Raw genomic sequence first — 16,715 nt, forward strand, 5'->3', positions numbered from 1 at the left:
AAGTAAGTCAAGTTTGTTCCTGCACGTAGTGCCAGTCTGCGGCAACTCGTAGTCACTACCCAGACCAGTTTCACGAGTTGCCTAAGAATTGTACTATTTGCAGGGCGCAAACTTGACTTACTTGTCTGTTTGCTTACTTGGGAAATGGAGTAAAACCAAGTTTATATAAAATTACTTGGTATCTTTAATACATAATATACCCAAGTTAAAAAACTTTCTACATCTATCTCTCATCCTGAGATATTATTTAAAAAGGTCAAAGCACCTTGTGGCAACTTGTTTAGGTAAAATTCATAAGCTCTGTATTACTTCAACCTTAGCATTTTCAGGTCTGGCTCCCACTGACTAGACCTCAATAAAGGTCGAAACCGGTCTGGGTAGTGACCCTTTCCTTTAATGCATAGTATCATACATCTCCGCAAGGGGATGTGCTTTGCATTAGGGGAAAATTCTAAGGAAAGTGATCGGATCTTACTCCACCTTTACCACGAGTTGCCTCAGACTTGTACTACGTGCAGGCGCAAATTTGACTTACTTGTCAGTTTGCTTACTTGGGAAGTAGGATTAAAACCAAGTTTATATAAAATTACTTGGTATCTTTAATGATTTTAACAAATATTATCAATCTGCGAAAGTGTTCGCAGGAATTAATATTTTCAGTGTATGAATGCTATTTGTACTATTTTTCTTATCTTGTTTTAATAAGGAAAGAGAAAATCCTCCTCATTGCTTGAGGAACATCATTAGGGTCTGTGGGGAGATTTTGAAAGAATAATTAAGCCGTAATACACCTAAATATGCAAATACAGTCTGAGTGGATCCGATGCGCCTGCTGTATATTTGACTGCATGAGAGGGCGTTGATCTCGTTTACCTGCTTGGGCATTGTTTCTCCTGGGCACAATTTTGCTAATGGTTTCTGGGTTCCCCCTATGGAAGTGGACGGGCAGAATACGGCCTCACTTCCCCTCCGTGAATGATTTCTTCCTCTCCTGCGTACCATTGCATGATGGACACTCGTGAAAGAAACAAATTTACGTCCGTCAACTTTCCTGTTTATGCAAATATTACTTTATCCGGTGCACGTGCTAGCAATCCGCAGTTATGCAATGTGGCCCAATGGACGAAAGGGTCAAGCAAAAATGAAGTTATTCAGCTAAACTCCATGAATAAAAGTACCCATGCAGTACACGCACTTTTTTAAAGTAAGGATATTCGACATGTAATTTGTATTTTCCTCGGAGATGCTCCAATTTTTTTTTCCCTATAAATAAGCAGTCAGTGATTAACGTACTACTGTCCGTTACAAAATTTGGCTTTCATTGTTGGCTTACCGAATAAAAACGGTTAGCCACACCTGGCTAGCACTATCGACTGCACACGCTTAACTCGTTTAGTCAAAGCGAATAAAACTACACAATGCAAGAGAATGCGTGATCGCCACGTGCTTGCGCACTGTATGTTGTTAGTTTATTTGTTGGCCTCTGTGACTCAGCACATAAAAGTAACCAACAGACTGTGGATCCGAATCTCACCGTTCTACGTGATTTTTTTTTTTTTTTAAAAAAAAAAAACTTTTTAGCTAATACCGTTGGAAATATTGCATGACTCTTCAAATGGCAGATGATGTGCATGATCCGGCTAGCAACATCTGTTTCATTTTTTGATTATTAGAATTAATTTTAAAATCACATAAAGGCTATGAAGTCCTCGTTAACTGTGCGGGTCTTAACCCTGTTAAGCACTAGTTGAAGTGTTTTGTTTCACCCTGAAGGGGGGAAACAAAGTTTAAACTGAATTTGTGCTCGCATGGCAGTTGCTTTCTGATGTAGAGTAAATATACAAAGTGATATATCATGAAAGCTGCCCGATAAATGTTATTTATACAAAGTGGAAGTTCTTCGTATTGGGTTTAAAGTGCCCAACCTAAAAAGGAGTTATATTCTAATACACTATGGTATTTTAGAATAGCGTTCCTGTTCTGGTTTTTGTGAGCCTGTTTACACATTCTTACTAGCAACACTGCGTTAAAAATACTAAAACTATCTAAGCATAGGAAAGTTCATTGTGTTCGTATGTAGTTTCGTACAGAGCACATTACCAAAAATTCTTCTTTAAAAGCTTTCCCGTGTTTTAATGTTCAAAATATTCTTCTTCTCTTTCGTCCTAAGGGCGTTATGTCAATTTCACAGAGCCGAACACATAGCGAGGAGATCTGTCTGGTTCCATTCGCACAATTGGCCAACGAGTAGTTGATGTATTTTAACTGTGTTAAGAATTGTTGAGTTAGCGATATTCAAATCTTGCAGCACTTGTGCGTTAATCTTGAGTTTTGACCAATGAGTTCTGTTCATTTTCCTTTTTTCGTTTTTCGTTTTTCGTTTCAAAAGCCAACAGTTTCCTCTCCCTACTTCTTTTTTAAGGTCCAAGTTTCTGCTCTTTGTAGAGAGCTTATATAGTACTAGGGGGGGGGCTCTCACGCCTATGGCGCCCAACCCCCCGTGTTCCGGACTGGTAAACCGGTTCTCCTTGAATTCCGATGACTCGAATTTTGAAGACTCGACACTCAGAGTAGCCCCTGAGTTTCAAAACGTTTCAAATAACTTGACAAAAACGTTACAGCCTACATCCGTTTCAAGCCGACAACGTCACATCCGTTGCCAATTTCAGCTTATCATTTTATAGTATAGAGTAGCTCTGTTGGTAGTATTATACTTTCGTATAATTTTATTTTTAGAGTTGTAGAAATTTTATTGTTTTCCAAAATATTATGAAGTTTATTCATCATTTACCATGCTATGGAGATCTGCATTTTATTGTTATGTCGTTTAAATTTGAAGTATAATGTTAACGAATTAAAGCCATTAGCTTGTTCTACGATTTCCTGATTAAGTGTTATCTGTAAACCTTCCGATTTTCAGTTTTATTTGAATTTGGAGTCATATTTTAATTTCTCAGGTTCAAAGTAACAAGGAGTGGAAATATAAGATTTCTTGTTAGTAAATTTCGCAGTCGGAAGTATCACTTCAGAATGTGTATACCTAAAAAGAAACTTGAAACTCTGCAAATTGTAGCTTAGTTTCGTAATAAAACATTAGAATTCGTGGATTGTCTAAGAAATGAAAGCCTTTCGGTCTATCTGGTGAAAATCTAACCCATTTTCCGTAATCATGTGCACGATAGGGCAATGAAGCGGACCACTTCCTCTCAACACGCGGAACTGATCATGTCAGGAAGTAATTTCGGTACGTTACATGGAAACGCCAAGTTGTCACGTGTGAGAGCGAGGCCTTTTATAACATTAGCAGTTTCACAATTACTCATTGGCTACTGAGAACCGTGAAATGGAAAATACCGGATCAGGAGGAAAATGGAGAACCTCCAACTAGATCACTCGGGGCGCCACACTGCGATAATAATAATCGGATGAAGTCAGTTGGGAAACTCCTGTTGAGTGATATTTACTGTCAGCAGTAAACAAATGAGAATAAAATCACTAGAATAGACAATTAAACCAAAAATTTATTTTTTATTATCAATTATATTATTTTAATCGCACATAATCGATATTTAACACGGACTAAAGATTTAGAGTAAAGAACGTAGTAAAAAAAAAACACCATTAATATTTTGTAAATATCTTTTGAGCGTGAATAACAGTTCGATGCACTCAAATCAAAAGGAATTGTAACCAGAATTGTTTTCATATTTTAACGGTGGATTTCAGTTTTCTGTTTAGTTCCTAGCTTTACATCTACAACTTATAATAGTTATCAATAGTAAGTCACGAGTGTTCGTGAAACTATTTAGATACATTCGACTTAAACTGGTTTCTCAGATTATCTCTAAAATCCTTCAAATACAGTGTAGATATAAGCCTCGATGAGAATGCTGAGAGTTGTAGGTAGGAAATTGTTTACCTTTGAAGTAATATTTTAAGAAAATAATTGTTTTAGATACGGAAGCTAAACATGTGATGGTTTCTACTTTAAACGATAAGCCAATAGCTTGACCTTGAGTTAGATTAAAGTTGCCGGGCAACTTGAATAACACAGTCACGTGAGAATTCGTCTTCAGAACGATTCTATTTCTTACGCCTAATCTAACCTTTTATATCTGCTTATTGATAACATATTCAATTTAAATTCCACTTTCAATCATTCCGGTTACCACACTAGAGTCATTTTAATTACTCTAGTGCGGTAACAATCTTTATAGTTCTGGAAAAAATTTGCCATAATGTTGTTGTCATAATGCTTCAGAAAGCAATGACCTTTTTTTTTAAGTTTATAGTACATAAGAACAATCAGAATTGTAATTTAAGGATAAATTAGTACAGTTATGAATCTGTTTTCTACATTTTTTGGTTTAGAGATTTTACTCTTCCCAACATGAAGTGCAGTTGACGTTCAGCTCCAGGACGACGCCCATATGATTGACTTAGCTCATTCGGATAACTTGACTGAATGAGCCAAGTATGTGTTATCAAACTTGGCAAAACTTTTTTTGTTGTTTTTATAATAAACAATGATGAATATTTTTGTTTTCTTAGACTTGCTAGCCGCCCAAAAATGGCTACAAGTACAGCTATTAAACTTTTGTGCACTTAGATGAACTATTTCAGCAGTTATAAACCAACATATAAGTACACTATATACATTTCTACATTTGTTTAAAGAGGGAATAGATTCTGCACGCATTCATTACATGTGTGTGTGTGAGATTAACAATCTGTAAATTATTATTAAACATCTGAGTGCATTTTTTCGTCTCTTTACATGGTTAATTTATTCATTTGCGATTTCTTTATTCAAATATTCTCATTTATTATGATGATGATGACTTATTTTGACTTATGTCTTATATAAAGTGTACATAAGCAAAACCGATTGGGTGAATGAGAGCAAAGCCACGCGTATCATTACTGAAATGAAGGTGTATTAGCTTAAAATTGTAATTCAGAAAACCTTTCATTAAATAGTTTATTCACATGGATCGTCGATGTAATTATTCGTCACCAACCTGCTATTTTAAATGATAAGATTCGCGTGCAGTCAGTAATTAAAAACATAAACATATTTATTAATATGTTAAAAAAATAAGAAATCATTCTAAACATATCATTACAGTCGCTAGTCTAGTATATGCCGATAAAATGGGATTACTGTATGCGAGTCGGAAGTCCGTAGAAGTAGTCGCATGTCTAACCCAATCCCATAGATGGTTCTCATTATTACAACTAGAAGTGGATGCACATTTTCCCCTCAAAATCACTAAAGGGTTTAATTTAAAGGGATTAAAAGAATAACGTTGCTTTCAAATTTGTTCACTGATTTATTAAAAGTAACATCATTATTTTCAAATATCACATTAACTGTGAATTGGCCAACGGAAACTGTTACGGAATTGCGCAAGTTGTACCATAACTTGGAAACGGCCAAAAAAGGTCATCTCTATGCTTTTCTAGATCACTAATATTTCAAAAGAAGCATCGAAGTGGATTCAAAGTATTTCAAAAATGAAATATTTGTCGAAATTTATTTTATTTTTGAAATGATTAAAAACGGGGTTGTTCAAACGGAAAAATTGATAGTTTTAGGTGTTTTTATAAAATTCATTATTTGAGTCTCTGTGTTCGTCTTTCATAAGTTCCATTTCTTGTAAGTTGTTATATTTGTTGTTAATTATTTTTGTCTCGTGATTCAGAAATATCGCAACTTCGTAAAATAAACGGACTGCCTGTTATGGGAGTCACCCCCCCCCCTATTGAGAAAAAAAATCATATCGTCTTTGTCTCATTCCTCTTATTAAAGCAAAACTACCCCCCCCCCCCTCTTTCTCCACTCATCTCGTTAACTCCTGGAAGAATGGCACTACAGCGTTTAACAACTTCTTATGCTAACCGTGACGTCGTTACTGACGTCATTGGTTAAATGCTGAGTAAACAACCTCTTATTGTTGAATAAAGGAAGACAGTTACGAGGAACTCAGCCTAGACATTGCAAACTTTCAAGTTCACGCTTTAAGTGTTAACTGGCCAATCCGTAAGCCTTGACATAACCAACGTCTCAAGGGTAATGTGTTAATCATGATCCTTTCAATTTTTTGATATCAGGAGAGAGAGAGAGAGAGATTCCCCTATATGATCAATATGTTAGCTGAAATACAGCAATAAAGCAATGCTTTTCTTCTTGAAATAGCTTGCAGTTGCTGACTTGGCCAATACATCAAGAGTTATAATGGAGAAAATACCACATTCCTCCCATATGATTTTTGTTTTGATTCCTCAGTAGAGCGGATGACAGCCTGGCTTGATATAAAAATGGTAAGTTTCGGAATGTTGAAATAATCTGGAAGAGGAAGGACTCTAGTGAGTGAATGATAGCTCTTGATGTATTGGCTGATATATCTTGAGAAAGAGCTACCTTTTCAAGATTTCAAACAGGCGTGCTGAAAAGCGAAAAATAGATTATTGGAAAGTGTTCAATCAATCTGCACTAAAGTAATTATGAGCAAATGCTTAAAAATCGAAATGCAGTGACAATTAACTTTCTAATCTTCTTTCAGACTAAGCGACAGTTCGGTTGGGAGTGGTACTAACAAGAAGTCGCATCTAAGTAACACGCGGACCCTGCATAAGGCGTTATTAAGGCGTTATTCCCGCTTCCTATGCAGGGTCCGCGTGTTACTTAGATGCGACTTCTTGTTAGTACCACACCTAACCGACCTGTCGCTTAGTCTGCCGCTGGGGGGGGGGGAAGTGTTATTTTTGGCTGTAGTAGCGTATGTTCACGGGGCCGGTTTGCCTGCTTGCGGGATGAAAAACGCCAGATAAACTGGCGGAAAAACCCTACTGCCCGCGCCCAAGACCAGCTAACTTGGATATGGCTGAGGAAGATCCTTAAATTCCTCAGTCATTCGTTTTCGGAGGGAAATCGAACCTGGGACACTCCTTCCCCAGTCATATGGTTGCGAAGCGCAAAGCCACTAGGCTAACCACGCGGACGACAATTAATTTTCTAATAAAGAGAGTAATTACTAACAAGGTAATTTTTTTCTTCTGTCTACGTAAACATGACTTAAGTATTGAATTTTTCCGGGAGCTAGGAAGAAGCAGTTGCTGACTTGGCCTGTTTAATCAACAATAATTTCTCCACACGCACATCAAGGACCAGAGGATGTGGGGTTTAGCGTGACGAGAACATTCTATTTGAAAACTGAAACACGTGTCTCCGAGATGTGACAAAAGTTAAAGTTAACGGGAAGGACATTTTAAATACCTGGAAATGGTAAATAGAAAAGTCTATTTGCAGACATAGTGACCTAAATTTTGTACTAAGGCTCATCCAGCGTGTTATCAGTTTGGTTTAGATGCTAAAAGTGGGGATATGGAACGTTCTCAGTGTTGGACTAAGTAACATACATAATAAATTCTGTCTTAATGGAATATAAAACTGTTGTGCATTTATAATAGCAAATGCCGACGTCTATTAGCATTCAAATGATTAACCCTTTTTTTTTTCCAAAATAGTTAGAGCTTTTCCATCTACATAATTTCAAAAACCCAGTTGGTAATGGTCTTAATGTAAATTTCGTCTCATAAAAATCCAAGTACTGAGAAATCTGGAGATTTGTTGCAAATATAAGTCTCTAAATTGCGGACATTGTTTTAATAGTCAATTTGCATTCTGAACGAAAAAAGTACTAGTAAAGTAGCTCAGTTTTATCAGTACTGCAATATTTAAGTATAGTTCTTTTCATGACATGCCAATTATTTGTTTAGATGAGGCAGGTAAAACAGTTAAGAAATAATTAGTCCAAATCTAGTTAACTAGTTAACTGTTCCACCTGTAGAAATGTCTTATATATTTTATTTCTTCATCCTTGACGAAACCCCTTCGTTTCGGACCAGATTCTGAAGAAACTCTTGGAACACCTTTAATACATTTGGATACAATTACCACCTTCCTCGGAAATAAGCTAATTTTGTTCGCTACGATTATTATTATAAATTGCCTTAATATCAAAATAGTCATCCATAAACAGAGAAAATACTTCTGATGTAATTCGATCAGTTACGGTTCGTATGAAGCAATAGGTATGTGAGATAATGTTGTTTATTCTAGTTTCTCAGATTCTTTCTTGTGTTTTTCAGGAATCTATTGCAAGGTATTGACATCAGAGCTAATAAAAGAAGACTGAAGAAATCTGTCTAAAAACATTAATCGAATGAACCATTGAAAAATAAACATTGTTGGCTTTATCGCATACGTCCTTCCTTATTGGTTAGTCGGCATTGTTTTAGTGTGCATTATGTGCTTTGTGTCCGTTTTGTCGTTTAGGTTCAAGTTTTCATTAAGACTGACCACACGCAGTTATGAATCTTTCATTGGAAGCACGCGCATATCATTTCCGCTACTTTTAAGTTTTTTTTTTTTTTTTAATAAGCAGAATTTATAGCAAATATGTGGAATTTTGGTCTCACTCCATTTGTGGCTTGTTCTCTTCTTTTATCGGCATCTTTTACTCGTACATGTTACCTTTGTTTTCCCCTGCTATTGTTACGTATTTTACTCGTGAAGTATTATTTAAATAGGTGACTTCACATCTCCCGACAATCACTTAAATATTACCTAATGCACGTCGAATTTTGTACCCTTCTGGTTTTCTGTGAAAGAGATGGAGTTTCGGCCAGCTGATGTCAGCCCCCCCCCCCCCCCAAACACACACACACACACACTATCGGTTACAAACCCTACTACAAGAATAAAAAAAAGGAATCTTTGAAAACCAGCAATTGTTTAAAAATAATAAGGAACGATTCGTTCATCCATTTCATTGGTCAGCTCATCTTTTGATGTATTTTGAGTTCGTTTATTAATGCTTCTGTTGAATGAGGTCGTTTTACACCATCGACATTTGTTGGTATCGAATTTCTGGGTTTGAATGGATCTGCTTATATGCATGCTGTTCAAAATGCTCTAATTGTAAATTAGCTCTTGTAGTGAACATTAGGCGTTCATAACAGGACTTTCTTCATGATTAAGTACTCGATCTCGAAAAGAAAAAAAAAAAGGAGAGGAGAGAAAATTCCAAAAGACACAGTTTTCCATGGGAAGCTGAATACTCTAGTATCAACTTTGAGAACGTTTTGTGAATAAACTACGACATTTGGACTTGAGTGAAATCATATTAATTAATTTTCTGAGCATTCGGTCATAACAAGAATATCCGTAGCCTCAACATTCATAAAGTTGAAGCATCCCTCACATCCACAGCAGATACGAAGTATTCGCCGACCCTAAGGCTATGCAAAAATTTGTTTTAGAGTATTAAGTTATTTGGGCCAATGCATAGGTTTCTGGTCATATAATAATAGGATTGTCTAAATCATCTGAAGCAGATCTAAGAGGGGGGGGGGAGTTAATCTCATGAAACCGGGAAACTAAAGGATTTACTGTGCATGTAGTATTAGTTAAGCGAATCAAACAGTCCGGTTGGATTAAGTAAGAAAAAACAGTATATCAAACACGAAAAAACAAGAGAAAAGTCAGGTTAACTTTCTATATCACAAAAGGGATGCACAAGGTTATCTGTGCTTCCTTTCACATCAATAAAAACCGAGTAAGATTCCTTGCATACATGAGGTCAAACGCTTTAAACCTAAAAGAATCCCATAATAGAAACGAAGCACCTTAAGTGAACCAAATCGACAATGGAAAGAACAAATTCAAGAGCTTTTAGTTTCAACTAAAAGTTCTTCAATTAATCATATTTACTACTTTGGAAGTCTGAAGTTCGGTCGAATATGATCGCCATGTCGATAACTGGAAATCGGAGTTACAAGAATACGTTGGGCTGATGATTCTTGTAACAAGAGTACATTCGTTGCTACTTCCTGAGGTGGTCTCTGTGGTGACTTTTGATTTAAAATGAACGGACAGTCAGATTATCATTCATCGCGTGTTAAATAAAATTTTGTGCACGTGTAGTTTTTTCAGTATTTGTTGATTCCGGTTCAACGCTGTCTTCGACAACAATGCCTGCGTGCCAACCAAAGTCTGCTTAATGCAACAGCTAATAAATGGAAATATGCTGATGATATTGACTGATGAAAGCGGACGTTGGTACCGCATTGATTTTAGAAATATATATTCTACGGCGGTTCTTAACATTTTTACCATGATTTGAGCCAATTTAAAACAGTTTTATATTGCGTACTCCTGAGTTATTTTCAGTCTCTTCCAATAAAAGTTACGTCAATTGCAACGTGAATATTTCGCAGTGGTGAAATGTCATCAGCGAAAGCGGTGAACCTCAAGATTAATTTGTTCATTTATTAGTATTCAAACTAATATTTAATCTTTAAAGAGAATCGCATAACTTATTCCCTAACACTATGGACAGCTTTCACTGCAGCCTTTTGTTTGCTGTTTCCGCATTTACCGGTAGTGTGCGACAGTCCACGCCTTCTTGCAGACTTTTGGGATCCACATACACACCACATGTTAGGAAGCCTCGATATAATACTGTGTTGTATTTAAAATAAAGAAATTGTTTGGAGTTCATTATCGACTGGCTGTTGCTATGTTTTGATCGTCAGCAGTAATGGATTGTTGTGCCATAGCAACAATCAGTCGAAGCTCGAGATTATGCGTGGAAAACAAAGTGCTTCTCCAGCATGAGCACTCATTTATCTATGGAAAAGTTGCGCCCTCTTGGATCATTTTTTCTTTTTTAATTCTCCGTGATGAGGGTTTTCTTATATCTAAAATGTATAATACGGCTTTTCTCCTTCCACTATTCTTCTAGACACACACACAGTATTTTGATCAATAAAAGTGCTAAAAAAAAAAGAGGCCAAGAGCGTAATGCAGGTTTCATTTATCAATTCTTTCCTTCTTACCATTACCTTCGCGCATCAGAATGTCACCACAGAAACAAAGTCCACAGTGATTATTAGTTTCAAGCGTGGTTAACATATGAGTACGTGAGGACTCCGAGCATTGTGATCACAAGGAATAACCCACTTCCTGGTATTTAAACCCAATGCAAGTAATATTAACGCATTCTGACATTGTTCGTCTCGTCCTCTGTGGAATCTGGGTCAGTTTTTCTGGAATTTGAGTTTTAAATAGACCTCCGATTTAGGTGTCTTCTAAGTATTTCAAATATTCATTCTGATAATGTTCTCAGAATTCCCGGAGGACTGCAAATTTCATGCAGAACGTGCAAGTATTGAGTCACACAACACGGCTTGTGAGTGCGCGCGTGCTTATTATTCCATGATCTAATCTTATATTCTGTTCTACACATAACACGTGGTGCATCATTAGTCGGCCTTGGTAGAATTATTACACATGCAATCAAATTCCAAGACAAGACCAATAAATGTCACGTCGAACACCACATTTCCAGTGTTTAAAGGTGGATATCTGCATGGAACGTGTTACAAAACAAATCCTTACTAACCTGTGAACTCGAAATCATTTTGGTTATTTTAGCTAAAAATTCAGCTAACGGTCAATTAGCTCTCTGATCTTCCATTAATCTATTTAGTCTTAACGGCCTGTTCTTTAAAAAAATGGGCAGTTTGCGTTAAACAAATGTATGTTAGAACAGATGTATTAATACTCCGCAGTCCATGAATCCGTCAAATCACGTGTTCTCTGGCTTGTATATTTATTTTGCAAAGTTCTCAGTGATGTTTTCACGAGTATAAGTATTCTTCCTGCTGTTTAGACCTCCACATCTAGGTCTTTTCAATCAAAGAGTACGGACGTTTCTTCTGTTGATGGACACAGGTGTCTATTCTTAGAATATGTATTTCAAATTACTATATTATTATGCTTGATTTAATATTTATTGACTTACTTAGGTGGGGAAGAAAACCCAGATTCCTTATGAAACGCAACGTCCTAACATGCTTTTCCTGACTATATCTGTCCTGTTGTTCCTCTGCCATTGTGTACAAGGCAAGTATTGAATTTGTTACTGGTTTACAATTATGTAAATGCCCGCATGTATACTCTTGACCTGATTGTTTGTAGATCTATGAATTGCTGCTATAGCAACTAAGCTACTCCTCTGGCAATTATTTACGTAGACGAATGTCAGATGTCTAAAATCTAAGTACAAGTTTTTAATGTAACAATAAAGTGTATTTATTGAGTTTATTTTACTAAATCACCGGATATGAATGCGTATTTTTCTTTATTCTTTCTCCTGCTGTGGCGTAGGTTATTTGTGTAAAAAAAAGCGATTGGCAAATCATCCTATTGGTAAAAGTTTAAACTTGGAAATATTTCTAGCAGGATTCGTAGTTATCTAGAACGAATGTGTAATCTAAAAAGTGATTCGTAACAAATGAGTTTTAAGAGCTTGCCAAGTTCACGGAATGTATAGGACATAGAAGGGTGAGAGAGTTTTAAATTGCTACGTGCACGAACACGAGATGCAGAAAGGTTATCAGGAATAAAACACAGAACCGTACATAGATTTACACCAGTTACTAATATAGAAAGGAAAAAATACCTTAAATGGAATCTTTTATTTCCGGAGATATTTATTTCTGTGTGTCGTGCTGTAGTTTCCGTCAATTTAGCGATAGAGTAGAGAACGGGTTCACTGTTAAAGTCATGTCAAGCGCATTTTCAGTCCAAGAACACACACACTAATCGCCGTTGTTAACAAAATGTCAGGGTGCGATAGACCATGTTTGTCAGATTCGGGCTGTTTTTTTTTTTTTAATGGAGAGCGGTTATTTAAAGATACACGACAGGCACTTAATTTATGCAGTGCTGTATTGCGTGCTAAAAGACTGGCGTCAAGTAGATAATCATAAAACACTTAAGAGATAAGAAAACACTTAACAGATTTAATGATACATCACGAAATTAACGAGTTTATTAAAAAACTAACCAACCTCTTCTAGTTCGGTTGTTTCTCCTGCTCGTATTACTGTGAATCAGAAGATTATTTCATTAATTAAAAGGCCTTGTACCTCTCTGTAATAATTATAAACTTCCCCCAAGCAACCTATAACAGATTAATAGAACCACAAATTTAACAAAATAATATTGTTATTTTAACAGTTTTATAAAATAAATCACGTATTTAGATTTAAATAAAAATCGGAATAGTGAAAATAACAATTTTGGATTTATAAACAATTGCTAAATAATTATTTTATTTTATTTTTATCTGCATAATATTAAATTTGTTTTTAGTTATCGTATGCGTAATTTGTGTTTCACAATTTTTGATATATGTTTATATAGGGGTCGCTCCTAACATTGATTTGTCTCACAACATGAGAGTGTTGAAGTTACCAAGGGATACAAAAGTCGGTGAGTATTTTTACCGTTAAAAATGTATACAATTGTACTAAGTTGTTTATTATAAAAAAAAAATTAATGGCAAATAGTTATTGTTGTTAGCAAACGAAATAAGGGAAAATCATTACTGCTGTCAAATAAAATAATGGCAAATAATTAATTACTGTTTTTTTATCAATTCCTGATATGTGGTTGTCTCGAAGTTTAAATAAAAATAATAAAAGTTAAAAAAACAATACATATTGTAGGTTTGATATAAATATATATTCATTATAAGCTGCTTTAATAATTCTTAAATGGATATCCATTTAAAATTAATTATCACGTTCAATGCTGCTGCTTCATCTTTAGCCTCTTTCCATCCGCTGCTGGTATAAGCCAACCCCTTAACTTGATATGCCAAATCTTTGTAGATCATCCCTCCATCTTGTTCTTTGACGATCTTTCCTTCTTTAGGTACTCACTTAGTGCTCAGTTTTGTCCTTTTGTGTGGTAAATCTACCAATATGGCGAGCCCATCTCTATTCACATCATCTTCAGTCATCTCTCTAATTCTAGCATTTCTTATTCTGTCCCTTTTTATTTAAAAACTAACTGAAATAACATTATGTTAAAGTGCTTTCTTTTTAATATTCTGAAAAGTAATCTTTATAAAAATAAAAACGCTTTGTTTCCTTGTGTGATCTTTCCATGGTAGAATTCAAAGTATTTTGATAATAGCTGGAAAATGTTACATTTATAGTCGATGTATTTTATAAACTGTACTATGAGGAAACCTTTTCTGTAAAAATAAACATCTGATAGAAACTTATTCTCTTAGATGAAGACAAGCATTATAAATGCTTCACGAGGTGGAGCATCAAAGAGGGGAAGGGAGGTTATAGCTCCTTTAAAGAAATTAGCATGATAATGTTCACATTTTTAGTTCAATATCAGAAACGATTAAGAATGTTTTAATTTTGCGAATAATTAGTATGCTCTTGGTTGTCGTTGTCATAGCAATTATTAAGAGTAAAACGACGTGCTTGAAAAACAGTAGCAGGAAAACTTGATGCAGTTCCGATAAGCGAACATTGAACTGATAGCAACAAGGTTTTGAAACTAACTTACAAAAGAGAAGGGGGGGGGGTCCAATTAGAATGAGAAGAATGCTCAAGTAAAATTTAAACTTCTTTTTTTTCCGATTCAAAAACTTCTGTTCCATCTTTTAATATGTGGAAATAAACGCATTTAACACATTTAAGGTATTTTCGTTTTCAGGTGCAGAGTTTCATCTTTTTAATCCTCAGAGGATTTTGTTCTAAAGAAATATACACATGACAGGCGTAAATATTTTGTTTTCTCGATAAGCTTTTAAAATCAACACATTTCTTCTTCTTTTCTTATGTTTTTTCAATTTAATTCAGAGCGATCGATGTTGGTGTTTGCGTATTCAGGTAATGATTATTTCCTTAAAATAATTTTCTAATCAAGCGTCGTGAATCTTTAGTACAGATGGGGATTCAAGGTGAAATAAAACCGCAACTCATCCAGCATGAAAATGAATAGTGCACTTGGATGTTTGAATGGGTAATGAAAGCGCCGCCTGTTTCCTCAGATAATGACCACGAGATGGCATCATATGGACTTGGTAGGACCGCACCATCGATTACAGAATAGGAAAATAGGCTCATTCGCAGAGGGCGAACGTAGCGTCATCCTGTTTCTTCATGTTGACGGATACTTCGATAAACAGTGTTTTGATATTAAGGCGAGCTTGTTTGTTAAAGTGGAATAGCACGGTGACTACTGAATGCTCCTATCACACACACACACTGCATCGATTACGCTCTGGCATAAACTATCTCGGAAGATATCATCTGGCTGCATATGCTGCCTTGCGCGCGCACACACTACCAAACGCACATGAGTGGTTACGACGCTACATATTGAAGGTTCTGGACCCCCCCCCCCCCCTTTTTGGGATCTTGTACTGATTGCTGATTTTTTTAAACCACTGAAGTAGCATATAATTGTTCCTTCAGTAGTTTAAAGAAATAAATTTTTAATCTTTCTTTATGGAAATTTTAAGAATGAAAATGAGCGGAGTGAGCCAGTCGATTCTAAAGCACCACAAGTATTTCATTATTTGTTAAGGAACATCACGTTATGATCAAGGCCTGAAGATAAAGTATTTAATTTAACTTAACTTAGTTTAACTTTTCTTATTGATTTATACAAAGTGAAATAACTTGGAAAATGAAAATTTTAATTTCAGTTGAAAAAAAAAAAATCCAAACAGTGTGCGTCTCATTAAGAAGCAGAACCAGAGGAAGGGAAGAGGAGGGAGACTACTTTTGCGCGTGTGCAGAGACACAAACTTTTAAATCTGAACCGAAAATCGTATCGTTAAATTTGGGAAATATTCTCAAGACAAATTTGTTTTCTTCCTTTTTTTTTTTTTTTTTTTATAACTTGACCCTGTGTACGACAAGCTTTAAGTTGGCTCAACAAAATAAAAGCCGCTGTCAACACATTTTTAGTATAATACTTCTTGAATTACATCAAAATGTTGTCATCTCAAAGGTGTGACATTTGCGCAACTCATACGGATGGACAGAGTAAGCGACTCTAACAAGGGCTTAATATTCTGCAAAATGAGCAAATGAATGTAGTAGCTTATTATTAATGTTGTTTCAGAGCGCTCTGATTATTCTACAGGCGCCTTGATTGCTTGAGATTACTTCATAAATATGAAAGTAATGGAACTAAAAAAAAATAAACGCTGCATTGGCTGAGACAAGCACAGATTTGTTTTGCACAGCGGAGCAAAACAGCGCAGAAGTGTCGCAGCCACTAATTTCCATAATAATTACTGTTCATCATTACAGCCGAGCGCGATAACCTAAATTCAGACACGAAAGTTTTCCCATTCAATGCTCGGAGGACCAGATGGAAGGGGCTCCCGTAGACACAGCATTCGATAATTAGCATTTTCGCGGAAACTCTTTTACTGCCAGTGTGTTAAGGATCGCATTAATCTTAGATGCACGGATCTCCCAGTCACGGAACAAATAGTGACCTAAATGCAGGACCGCACCGACTAGTTCATGTTTAACTTTTAGTTATGTTATTAAATTATCTGCTTTGTGGATAAGTCATCTGCGCGAGCACAGAACAAGGACACAAAAGATCTTCAATTTCTTGATAAACGCGACAATTGTGTGCGAACTCCCCCTCTCTTTCACACAGGTGCGCGCGCGCACACACACAGGAGTTTGCGTGTTCGTTCTGTTCTATCTCGATGATGATCTAAAAACTGGAGCTCGAGGGTTCCCCGTTGACCTCTAACAAAAACTACTTACCTGAATAAATGCGCAGCTTAGCAGAACGTGATCCT

The 16,715-nt window shown here is 35.9% G+C and overlaps 1 protein-coding gene across 1 annotated transcript in view; it reads left to right on the top strand.

Annotated features, from left to right (window-relative positions):
* The first annotated feature begins 3,816 nt into the window (after positions 1-3,816).
* LOC150104561 (cadherin-86C-like) overlaps positions 3,817-16,715 on the top strand; it is a 54,609-nt gene continuing 41,710 nt past the window's right edge. Inside the window, exons 1-3 of the mRNA XM_090395777.1 lie at positions 3,817-3,903; positions 11,878-11,974; positions 13,280-13,348. Coding sequence (XP_090251903.1) covers positions 11,923-11,974; positions 13,280-13,348 — 121 coding nt within the window. The 5' untranslated portion in view covers positions 3,817-3,903; positions 11,878-11,922. The remainder of the gene's footprint in view (positions 3,904-11,877; positions 11,975-13,279; positions 13,349-16,715) is intronic.

The sequence above is a fragment of the Typopeltis vanoorti genome, chromosome 7 (genome assembly GCF_054136105.1).
Source record: "Typopeltis vanoorti isolate ZY-2024b chromosome 7, IOZ_Tvanoo_1.0, whole genome shotgun sequence".
Taxonomy (NCBI): Eukaryota; Metazoa; Arthropoda; class Arachnida; order Uropygi; family Thelyphonidae; genus Typopeltis; species Typopeltis vanoorti.